Source organism: Galeopterus variegatus, unplaced genomic scaffold (genome assembly GCF_000696425.1).
Source record: "Galeopterus variegatus unplaced genomic scaffold, G_variegatus-3.0.2 Scaffold186, whole genome shotgun sequence".
Taxonomy (NCBI): domain Eukaryota; kingdom Metazoa; phylum Chordata; class Mammalia; order Dermoptera; family Cynocephalidae; genus Galeopterus; species Galeopterus variegatus.
Window position 1 is genome coordinate 126,359 of NW_007726297.1, and position 13,060 is coordinate 139,418.

Consider the following 13,060-nt stretch of genomic DNA (forward strand, 5'->3'; position numbering starts at 1 on the left):
AAAAAAAAAAAAAAAGAAAAACCAGATAGTAAAGTGGAGCTACTTTGATATTCGATAATCAGACATAGATTATAAAACTATGTGTGTCCATCTTGGGGGAGTTGGAGGGGTGTCCGCTGAAAAGAACAAATTACAGTAGAGAGAGAGAGAATGAGGAGAAAAATCCTCCCGAAGGAAGTAGGCAGGGGAGTGGTGCTCCAGGATTTTCTGAGCCAAAGTTCTGGCAGCTGAAGTGGTTATATAAGTTCTCAATCTTTGGGAAGGGAAGAAATTAGAATAATAAAAAGTACACTTGGAAGAACATGTATCTTGAGTGTGCCCCCTCTGCTTATGCCCGCTAAGCTGCTGCCTTAGTTTAATTCTTTTTCATCTCTCCTCTGACTGATTACTATGGCCTCTGTCTGCCAGGGGTGCCTTAACAAAGTGCCCTGAGCAAAGTAACTGGGCAACTGAAACAACAACTTCATCTTTTCACAGTTCTGGAGGCTGGAAATCCAAAATTAAGATGACAGCGGGATTTAATCCCGTTGAGGCCTCTCTCTTTGGCTGGCAGAGGACCCTCTGTGTCCTAATCTCTTCTTCTTATAAGGACACCAGTCATATTGGATTAGAGTACACTCTAAAGACCTAATTTAAACTTAACTACCTCTTTAAAGTCTTATCTCCAAACACAGTCACCTTCTCAGATGCTGGAGGCCAAGACTTCAACACACAAATCTGAGGGTACACAACTCACCCCAGCACAGCCTGCCCAACTAGTCTTCCCTCTGTTCTCCTAATGACTCCCCATTTCCTAGAGAATAAAGGCCAAATATTTCAGAATGGTGTACAATTGTGACACAAAAAATGTCACTACAGAGAACTAGCTCCCACTCCCATCCTGCTGCTCAGAAAATGCACCTAATTATGAATGTGAGTTTGCTGTGCAAATGCTGTTCCAAATAAGTGTTCTGCATTCCCCTCTTGCAAGCAGAAATCTGGACCTCCTGCAGATAGCACATCCAATTTCTTCATCACCACTATCTACCCCTCCAAGTTCACCACCTGCCACTTCTACCCACTTAAACTAACTTTTATTTGAGTTTTATTTACTAAGCATCCTGCAGCTCAAACACACCAGCCTCACTTTGCTTTGGGGCCATTAGCATGATTTCCTTCTAACAGGAGTATCTTGCTAACAGGTCGACCATCCTTCAACCTGGGACATTCTAATTCACCTTCATGAGTAAACTCAAGCATCTTTTGCTCTCTGAAGCTTCGTAAAGATCCCCCTTCTTTCTCCCCACAACCATCTTTCCAACACACACACACACACACACTGCCACGAATACCATCCTAGCACCACCAACACCTGTCCTCTGCACCTACATTATAGCAAGCATCAAATTGTATAGTAATGGAGCCTGAGCTTGAGATCAGAGATATTTCTCCTATGTACATTCATGTTCCCAGAACATGATGGACATTTGATAATTATTCATTGAATGAAAGAGGGGAAGAAATAGGAAGCAGGAACTGAGGAGGGGGAACTTTCTTTGCCTGTAATTCAGGAAGTTAAATAGACATTGTGAAGATGTGTTGGTGGGCCACACCCTGAATGCAGTGCCTTGCTTTATCTCAGAACCACAGGCCCCCCTTTTCCTTGCCTGCCTTCTTGCTGCCCTTCTTCCTGTTTTCCCACCTCTAAATCATCCTACACACAGTTGCTAGGGTAATGGCTCCAATCGTGGCCAATACATGACTTCCACTATATGAAAACTTTACTGATCATGAAATGAAATCCAAAATCTTACCATCCAACCTCCCCTATGCCTCTGACCAAATGTGTTTTCTTATGACACAAATGTAAAGAGTATTTCGCTTTTGCGTGATACTTTTTGTGATGTGTCTGCCTGCTGGAGACCCCTCTTCCTGACATCCCTCATCTCCACCCATCTAAATCATACCTAGATTTCCAGGCCATGGGTCCTCCAAACTGGAAGCAATCTCTGTCACCTCTCAACTCCCAAAACCTTGTTGTTTGCTACTTACCAAATTCCACCCTGCATTACAGTTACTTGGTACATGTGTCAACATGGTGTATAGATACATACCTCCCTTCTTAGATTGTAAACTCGAAAACAAAGACCTTCTTACTCATTTCTTCTTTTCCTCACAGCAAACAATGAATGTGTATTTAACAGGTTTAGAAAGGGGTTACACAAATTTTTAAGTTACTGTTATCAACACTCATCCGATAAGGCAGATTTGAATACCTCAAAGTGTCATTTGAGCAACAAGATTTAACGGTTTTTCCTTTAATTCAATTCTGCTATTTTCCCTGAAAACATGTCAGACAATGTTAAGAATAAAAGTTCAAATTCAAAGAAATCTTCCAAAGAAAGTTCAAAGAAATGCAATGCCAGTAATTGAGAATATTTCCATCTTATTAAATGTTCCTTCTTTTTGAAACCATTTCTAGGATTTAAGAATAATAGAAAAAAGTTATAAGCCCTGTATTAAGTAAATTTTCTTTATTTGATTTAAACGAGCAACTATGTTTCTTAAAAGAAAATAAAGAGATATTTTGAGAAATCTGGTGCTATGAGCTAATGGGACAGAAACAACAGTCTCACGTGGGGACATACCCTAACATTACCCAGCTTTGTTTCAGAAACAATAATTAAACTCTTTGACTGTTTCTCAGATGAAAAACAGTGCTTATCCAGTTGTAGCATCCAGTTTGTAAACAAAAATAAATGTTCTATCCATTAGTGGAATGAATTAGGAGGATGACCTAAAATTTCCTACGGTTTTGGGTGCTTTAAATGCCACAAAGGAAATTACTCTGTCCACAGAGAGAATACACACACACACACACACACACACACACACACACACACACACCCCTTCACTAAGCTGTTCTGGAAATGTCATTGTTGGTAGCATATAGAATTTTGTGTAGCCTGTCAAGAAATGAGACAAATATGTTCTTAAGAGCTAGTCTGCTGAAATGAGAACGTTAAATTTCTTAAGAATTCTGCTACTTAAATGGTGCACTTACGTGCTCACAGAATTCATACCCAGACTGGCCACAATAATCACCCTACTAAATTCAGGAGGTGCGACACACATAGCTATTTACAGTGCTACTAAGTGTGAATATCGTACATTACCACTGCATCCGTAGAAACCTTCTTATATCAATCTTCTGTGAAACACAGTTCTTTTTCTCTGATTTTTTTTTAATATATATATAAATGTAAGTTGGTTAAATAGCTGAAGTCAGGCAAAATTTTCTCACACTGAGATTTATTAGATTGTGAATGATCTCTCAGGGGAAGTGCTGGAGCCCCATTAGCTGAGTTATTTAATTAAAACTATTTTGGAATAAGTAGAAGAGATGTTGCCTGGGGGAATAATTTTGCATTGATCCCAGATGGATAGACTTGATGGTCTTGTAACTCTTAACACTTTCAAAATCTTAAATGTCTTCAGAAATAGTCCCCCACTATTTTCTCAAAGGAAAGGAAAAGCTGGCATGCCTGCAACCTCCATCCCTATAAAATCAAACAAAAACAAAAACCAGCAACAAAAAGCATAGTTCAGAAACCAAACCTTTTTATCGATGCTAAATAAACTGTCACAGGACAGCATAAACTCAAAGGGAATGCCAACAGAGGAGCCCCAAGGGTTCAGTAAGCTGAGAGCTTTACCTTTTCCTCCTTCCTTTAATTACTTATTTTCTTTTTGTTTGTTTGTTTGAACATCCAAGATCCAACATTTTTATTTTATGAAATATAAACTTTAATTTTACTTTCAATCAGTACTGTGATCTGTCAAGGGGTAAATTCCTGTAAGATTTCTTTGAAGGTCACTCACACCTACCCACTACTCCTATGCAGAAGTCTCCTTGGAGACTCAAGGCTCGCTGTCTACTTTTAATGACAGGAATTAAAAAAAAAAAAACACACAGAAGCCTAGACAGTCCAGGGGAGGAAGCTCGACGCGCGTGTGGGCTGAAGATGTTCCACAGTTGTTTGGCTGGGCACTGAAAGTGGTAGGATGCCGGCTCACACAGAAGCCTAGACAGTCCAGGGGAGGAAGCTCGACGCGTGTGTGGGCTGAAGATGTTCCACAGTTGTTTGGCTGGGCACTGAAAGTGGTAGGATGCCGGCTGTTACTCATGCACGAAGCCACCGTCCCCACCTTCTCCTAGCACCTACACTTTACCAACACCCACTCTGAAGAGGAAACATGTTCCAGATATTGTGGCTGGCAGCTTCTTTCAGTGGTGGGTGAAGAGCCGTTGTGGTACAGAGCAATGAGGAGGTGTCGGTTGTCTTGAGCACCGAGAGTTAAAGGAAGAAAAAGCCAAGAACTGTGGGGTGTAGTGTAGCCAAGAACAGCTGCGCTAACAAAATGCTCAGGAGCCACAAGGGAATTGTTGCTCAAAAACTGCAGCTGTAGCTCATCCTCTAACAATTCAGCCCAGTTTGTTCTTATCCCACAATCATCTAGGAAAAAAAAACGTGTGCTGAAAGAAGGGTAGAGCTTGTGCACCTAAACAAAACAGTTGCATGCTAAGATGGCAGCCAATTCCATCCCCCGCTCAGGGTCGCCTGCGTGCATTCTGAAACAAGCCTAATGTAAAAGTTTCCTTCTGGATTTTGCTACAGCTAGAAAGTGTAAAAGATTGGGTTGTCTCACGGAGCACAAAGGTAGGGAGAGTAAATGGAGAGAGTCCTAGGCATCCAGGCATACCAACAGATGACATTACTCCCTCCAAAACCCAAGCATGCACCTGTGCTTGTATGTTACTGCAATTTCATCAGCCATTCATTCAATTGTTGAATTCAATTATGCATGTAAATCTAGTATTATCTAGTTTTAGAGTTGTTTTATTTATTTATTTTTAATTTCTCTCTTTTTGATTTTTGATTACAGAGCTTTACTCCAAAGCTTGAGAACTGAGTTCCGCATGACAGGGGCTCTCAAGCATGTTCCTCCCTGACCTTAGCAAAAAGAAAGCAAGTCAATAAAGACAGCCTTGGCACTGGTTCTGATAACTACTCCACGTCCACATTCCCACTTACTTCACCCTTGAGAAGTGCCATGACCATAACCTGGCTTTCCGTGAGTCTTAAAATACTCTTTATTATCCGCCTTCTTTATATAATATTTTATTTTACTAAGGCATAAGATTTCTAAGCCCTTAAAATGTTTCTGTTCATCAGTTGACTATTTCCTTTAGGTGCTACTTAGTATCTTTTTCTTTAAATGAAAAACTGCTGAAATGTAACATTTGAAAGAACACTTTTTTAGTCTTCTATGTGTGTATATTCCCATAAATACACACTCACACAGATACATAAAAGATAAACCTTTTATGACTACTTCTGAGCTTGTTAGAATTGGCCTTAAGAGAGAGTGTACGGCTCCATTCTTTAAACAGTAGATTTGAAACTTTTTTTTTTCTTATTTCTCCATCCCACTTTTAAAAAAGATTAAAAGCTATAGAGATGCATACGGTGGGCAAAGCTGAAAGAATCCACAAGAGGACAAAACAAGTTGGCATGTATTGGTGACCCTTGTATCTGGAGAATAAGAAAGACTCTTTCTCTGTGACCTTCTTAACCCTGTTTGGAATTTTCTCTGACAGGTAAAAGCCTTTCAGACCAAGTCTCCCCCTCCATCACTGTGTACCTGTCACTAGTATATAAGGTAGTGTCATTTTCCTATGTTTTCTTCCTTCTGAATTGGGATAGGCAAAACAAAAGCAAAAATAAAAGTGTGCAAATATCTTAAGATAGATTGTAAAATATAATTGCATCATACATCTGGCTTCCTAAGACTTTTGAAACAGTAAGTTAATATAGAAACCAAGCCATGAATTGTAAACCAAATAAACTGAATTAATTTCTTGATCAATCTTGTGTGTTAGTTCAATTTCAAAGGTTTTTCTTGTTGTTGTTATACTCTCTTAAAAAAAGAAAATTATCTTCTAAAGTAGGTCAAACTAGAGCCAAAGCTATTTGTTTTCTAGATAATTTTCTACAGCAATTCTCCTAGAAGGTTACTCCACCCATCTCAATGTCCAAATATTCTGACTTGTCTCCTTCAAGGTTAGGTTCAAATTCCACTTTTTCAGGGAATCTGTCCTGAATTTTCTTAGTTAAAATTAAATTTCATACTCCAAACTACAATAGCACTTAGGGCTTTTTGCCTTAAATTGTAATTTGTGATATATAACTTTTATCTCCCCATGTACTCTGCACACTATTTAGAGCTAGGATCCACGTCTTTTTGTCTTCCAAACCACTGAACATTATCTCAAACATTGTGGATTCTCAATAAAGACTTGATGAATGAATTAATGGAGAAGTTCAACTTCCACAAATCAGCACACCCATTCCTAAAAGCTGGATCTGGGACACTTTCCCCCTTTCCAGCTTTAAATCAAATTTAAATCCTGACTTCACCCCAGCATTCCAAAAAATGTTGATCATGGTGGCCCTAATCCATATATAGGCTAATATGTTCTTTAGAATCCCTTTTGTTATGGGATTCCTCAGAAATGCCATCAATTCTGGGGTCCCCAACATCAAAGGAACTTCCTTAGTGCCACGAACCAGCAATGTATATGTGAGAATGCATGAAAACTTTAGCTGCTATGTAAACTGCTGGGAGCTGGGTAGAGAACACTGGGCTTTGAAGGGCTTAGAGATAACAGCCTTTCTAATAATGAGAGTGGGTGATGTACCGGGAGCCTCGTCCAACCCAGTGGAATGAAACCCTTCAAGGGAGACAGTAAGGAACATCTCTATGCCCAAGTTGAGATAAGTGGACTGGAATATGGGAGATCATAAAGGCAGAAAATACTTGATATGGTTCCCACAAAGTGCCCGAATGTGTGGAAGCAAGAATATACAACCCTCTACTGCCATGTGAGTTAACCATATCTTCTGCTCCACATCAGTAATTCATCTATTCTGCATCCCCCTTCCTGTCTCCTGCCTTTCTCCCCCTTTCTCTATGCCCTCTGTATTCCTTAACACGAATGTACTCACACACCTCAATGTGACCATCCTCCAAAACTATGACTTGAACTTCTGTCCCTAATCATTAGGACTTTCCTAGTTAACCATCTTTTTTACATATGCGGCGATCATTCAGATGACTTCGAAATTGGTGTTTTCAATCCTGAACTTTCTTCTGGTTTGCTGTTCCATAATCTCAATTGCCATTTGGTCAAAGGCCACTTTACAAGTCAACGCACCTGAAACAGACTCATTTCCTCTCTTCCAAGCCAAGCTGGTCTCCTAACTTTCCATCTTTTTAAATGAAACCACCATTTTTCAGTAACTGGATAAAAAAAAATTTGGAATCATTGCTGAATTTTCCCTCTCTCTTACCCCAGGCCAAGTCAGAATGAAAATCCCATCCTTATCTTACGTGATTATATTTGAACTGTTCAAAATTTACAACTGCATCTTTTTGCACCATTTTTATTAGAAATTCAGTAGATTTGAAAGAAATTTTCTAAAACATTTTTGAGACAAATGGGAAATAAAACACCTGTATAAGAAAAACACTGTGACTATGAACTTTGAAGACTCTTGTGGTCCTTCTTGACTCGGTCCTTCCTGATTCTTTATTCCTACCTGTGCACACTTAAAAACTTTGTTTTTCTCCATAGTTTTACACAATTTGCATCTATAAATAACATATTGTTTAATTTTGCATGTTTTTAAAAATTCTAAAAGAAAAGAATCACATCCTATGTAATTTTTTGTAATTTGCTCTTTTCTTTCAACATGGTATTCCTGAGGTCCATCCCTTTTGGTGAGCATAGTGAAATTCATTCATTTTTAGTGGATACCTAATACTCTAGTATACTTGTCCATTCTACTGTTGGTGGGTATTTGGGTTACCAATTTTTTGCTATTGCAATCACTGTTGCTATAAACATTGTTGAGAATTTCTCCAATATGGGTCAATCTCTAAGATATCAAACAGAGTGAAATTTTTGGATTATAACCTATGGGGTTCTTTAGCCCATACCATACTATTTTCCAAAACAGATTTGATTATTAATTTTATTTGTCAACTTGGAGGGTGTTTTTAGATTATATTAACATTTAAATCAGTGAATTTTGAGTAAACAGGTTGCCTTCATAATGTAGGTAGGCTTCATCAATCGGTTGAAGGACTGAATAGAACAAAAAGACTGGCCTCCCCAAGCAAAAAGGACTTTCTCCAGACTTCATGTGTACCATCACTCCCCTGCAGCCCCAGCTGGCCACCCACATTGCAGATTTGGATTTGCCAGTCTTCATAATCACATGAGCCAATCTCTTATAATAAGTCTCTCTCTATATACATACACATCTTATTGGTGCTGTTTCTCTGGATAAGCCTAACTAATATAATATATACACCAATTCATAGTCCACTTAGTACATAAGTATTCCAACCTATAGAATCCTATTTTCTCACCATGCCCTTAAACCTTTCCCTATTAGGCCACACCTAGTTTAATCCTCTGGGTGGTAGGGGAAAAAAAATTGGTTTATTCTATGTCTCTCTCAGAAAAATATTCAGAGACATCCCAGGGCCTACATTACAAAATGAAGTTCAAACTCTATTAGGCATCTCAAGATCTGGGATATACTAATGTTTCAGGCTCATCTCTAGCATTTAATTGCCCCAGTCGGCTACAACTCCTTTAACATCACATCTACTGTACTGAAACCTTACCTGAGACCCCAAATTATCATCCATTGAGCCCCTCACAGTCTCTGCCCCAACCTTAAGGCCACCTCTCAGGTCTCCTCTCGTGGGCATGAAGGGCCTCGGAGTCCAGCATGAAAACCACATCCTACTCGAACTCAGTGTCCTCGTCAACAGGGCCATTCTCTGCCTCTTCATGCTATCAGGACCCCTAAGATGTCCTTTACCCTCTGCCTTCTCTCCTTCCCTCACCCCAGCCTCTCTGTCTTAAAAAATTCCTTCTAATTCTTCAAGGTCCAACTCAACTTTTCCTTACCTTGAGCCTCCCTGATTCATTTTGCTGGAGTCAGGCTCTCCATCTCATTCCAGGCACTTCAGACTACTATACTTTTTTTTGAAGTTGTTATAACAAGCAAACGGAAAGGACATTCTTGGGGGGGAGGGGAGGGAGGGAGGAGGGCGGGAGGTGTCGGTGAAGGGCCATAATAATCATATACATTGTATATTGACAAAATAAAAATTAAAAAAAAAAACTTCAGAAACATCAATTGTCTTCACTCTGGTGAGTGACTTGGCAGCTCAGCAACCTTGGATGAGTTGGGTAATGACTCTGAATCTCGGATCTTCAGTTGTGTGATGGAAAACATTACTTCCCCATGGGGTTTCATGAGTATTAAATGACATGACATTTGGCTGCTTCATACAGATTAGGCAGCCAGTAAAAGTCAGGTAGCAGAGTACTTTGAGTGGGTCACCCATTTGGGGGAGAATTTCCATAAATATCACTATAGGCCACATATACACAGGTGACAGTAATTTTCTCTGTGATCGCACTCCCACCACACACTGCTGTGAAAAGGTTGCCTTTGAAGAGTTGCCTCCCAAGTCACCTCAGCATATTTTCCATGAAGGACGTAAAGTAAACACAGCCATTCTTACCATTAAATCCTGTAAATCAGTTGCTAATTAAGAATGCCTACTAAAGCAAACACACATTTAAAAATAATTTTGTATTAACAGTACTGTTTACCCAGAATAACATGTCCAATTTGCTCTTCAACTCTAGGCTGAAAGCTTGGGGGAAGGGGGATCCACAGGACATGCAATGGCCATGTTTCCTCTTTGACAGCCTCAGGGGGCTCCCATGTCCCCCAGGCTGTCACTTTATATCTATTTACAACATTAGCTGATGAAACACAAAGGAAGTGTAAGGCCTTGGAAAGGCTGTTAGATCTCACTATACCTCAAGGTCTCGCCAGTAAACCAAGGTAATAGCCAAATCCGAGTATACAGTAGGAGTTAAATGAGAAAATCTATGTAAGATACTAACTGTGTAAGATTCTTCGCACATAATAAGCTATCAATAAATAACAAATTAATATATTTAGAGAGCATGTGGCTCAGTTCCTTCATCCTTTTGAAGTTCTAACTATTATACTAATTAGAATTTCTGGATTCCAAGTTCAACTTTTTTACTGTTAAATAGGCTGCAAACTCCCCCTTGACATTATACAAAAATGCAATATTTATAGATTATGGTATGTTGCTAATAAAACACATAAAGAAAATTTTAAGTATACTTAATGTTAATTTTGAAATATAACTACTATATTTTTGAAATTTGCTATCGTCCTTAGTTTAAAAACTCTTCATGCTATCAGGACCCCTAAGATGTCCTTTACCCTCTGCCTTCTCTCCTTCCCTCACCCCAGCCTCTCTGTCTTAAAAAATTCCTTCTAATTCTTCAAGGTCCAACTCAACTTTTCCTTACCTTGAGCCTCCCTGATTCATTTTGCTGGAGTCAGGCTCTCCATCTCATTCCAGGCACTTCAGAAACATCAATTGTCTTCACTCTGGTGAGTGACTTGGCAGCTCAGCAACCTTGGATGAGTTGGGTAATGACTCTGAATCTCGGATCTTCAGTTGTGTGATGGAAAACATTACTTCCCCATGGGGTTTCATGAGTATTAAATGACATGACATTTGGCTGCTTCATACAGATTAGGCAGCCAGTAAAAGTCAGGTAGCAGAGTACTTTGAGTGGGTCACCCATTTGGGGGAGAATTTCCATAAATATCACTATAGGCCACATATACACAGGTGACAGTAATTTTCTCTGTGATCGCACTCCCACCACACACTGCTGTGAAAAGGTTGCCTTTGAAGAGTTGCCTCCCAAGTCACCTCAGCATATTTTCCATGAAGGACGTAAAGTAAACACAGCCATTCTTACCATTAAATCCTGTAAATCAGTTGCTAATTAAGAATGCCTACTGAAGCAAACACACATTTAAAAATAATTTTGTATTAACAGTACTGTTTACCCAGAATAACATGTCCAATTTGCTCTTCAACTCTAGGCTGAAAGCTTGGGGGAAGGGGGATCCACAGGACATGCAATGGCCATGTTTCCTCTTTGACAGCCTCAGGGGGCTCCCATGTCCCCCAGGCTGTCACTTTATATCTATTTACAACATTAGCTGATGAAACACAAAGGAAGTGTAAGGCCTTGGAAAGGCTGTTAGATCTCACTATACCTCAAGGTCTCGCCAGTAAACCAAGGTAATAGCCAAATCCGAGTATACAGTAGGAGTTAAATGAGAAAATCTATGTAAGATACTAACTGTGTAAGATTCTTCGCACATAATAAGCTATCAATAAATAACAAATTAATATATTTAGAGAGCATGTGGCTCAGTTCCTTCATCCTTTTGAAGTTCTAACTATTATACTAATTAGAATTTCTGGATTCCAAGTTCAACTTTTTTACTGTTAAATAGGCTGCAAACTCCCCCTTGACATTATACAAAAATGCAATATTTATAGATTATGGTATGTTGCTAATAAAACACATAAAGAAAATTTTAAGTATACTTAATGTTAATTTTGAAATATAACTACTATATTTTTGAAATTTGCTATCGTCCTTAGTTTAAAAACTCTTCATGCTATCAGGACCCCTAAGATGTCCTTTACCCTCTGCCTTCTCTCCTTCCCTCACCCCAGCCTCTCTGTGAATGGGATAAAGCATTGAAAAGGAGGGAACTGGCTGTTGAATCCATGCATTGCTGACACCAGTTTAATCTAAGCTCAAGTTATCAGGAAGACAGCATAAAACCTGTGCTTTCTCCCACTACATTCAAATCTGTGAGACATTTCTACTACTCAGAAATGATAGTGCAATAAGAAAAATCAAACTGAATCCCAGTATTACTCCTTTGAAATAATATCATAGAATCTATTAATGGCATTGGAAAAATGCCACAAAATTATGAGAAAGCATTCTGTAGCTTCTACTTGAGCCTTATAAAATCAAATGCTGTAGGTGGATAAAACAAAATACAAAATTTGCCCTTACCTGACTGAACCACCTGTATCTTCTTTTCCCAATATCCAGTAGGGAAAGTATGAAGAAAGCAGGAATAGAAGCCAACATCAGCTTCAGAGGCATTGTGAAAGGAAAGGGTCATGTCATTGGGACTCATCGTTGAATTTAAAAAGTACACCCTATCAGCATAGGGCTTCCTTATGATCACACCATAAGTAGGGTTGAAAATGGCAATGGACTCTTTCTTCGATGCATTGATCTTGAACCACTCCATCTGGGTTAAGGAGTCCGTTGATGTATACACACATTCTAGAGTCATATTCTCAGCAAGTTTAACAGTTGTGTCCCAAAGTATCTCCTCACATACAGCTGAAATACACAACATCAAATAAATTCAGTAAGAGTTGATGATGGAAACACCAAAAAAGTATCTTAAGCTTTCAAAGACCTAGCAAGATAGTAAATTGAGATCACAGTAAAGGCTGACAGTTTCTACCTTAGTCTAAAAAGGTTTCCACTGCTGATAATTGGCATTTGTAACTTAGTTTTTTCTGGACAAGTGAGAAATTATCTAAGCCAGCCAAAGAGTATCATAAATTCTGAACGTATCATACTGTAAGACCGAAAAAGGAGTAAATTGTTAAAATAAAGACATAAAGATTATCTTTACCTCTGTATACATGAAGAATAGCCAAGAGGAAAGTAAGATAATTCATCTCTGGAATCCGTTTAGAAGGCTGGTCTGTAAAAAAAATAACTTTTATACTGTTTCATACAGAGGCCCAGCACAATGCACTGCTTCCTTCCTTTCAGATATTATCAGCCGTGTCTTCTTTTTCTGAAGTATGAACACAGGAAAAATGTTTCAGTTTCAAAGACAGGTTTGCTCTCGTACAAAGATGGGCAGATTTGAGTTACTTCTCTCTCGGGGAAACAGCTGATTTTCAAGCTTTCATTTTCTACAAAGATTCATTCATCCGACAAACATTTGCTGAGTGCATTCCCCATGCCAAACTTTCT

General features: G+C 39.0%; 1 protein-coding gene across 1 annotated transcript in view; it reads right to left on the reverse strand.

Moving 5' to 3' along the window:
• Positions 1 to 12,756, reverse strand: part of CD226 (CD226 molecule) — an 84,018-nt gene extending 71,262 nt beyond the window's left edge. The window contains exons 1-2 of the mRNA XM_008564408.1: positions 12,711 to 12,756; positions 12,071 to 12,409 (exon numbers count right to left, since the gene is read on the reverse strand). Coding sequence (XP_008562630.1) covers positions 12,071 to 12,409; positions 12,711 to 12,756 — 385 coding nt within the window. The remainder of the gene's footprint in view (positions 1 to 12,070; positions 12,410 to 12,710) is intronic.
• Between the last annotated feature and the right edge of the window lie 304 nt (positions 12,757 to 13,060).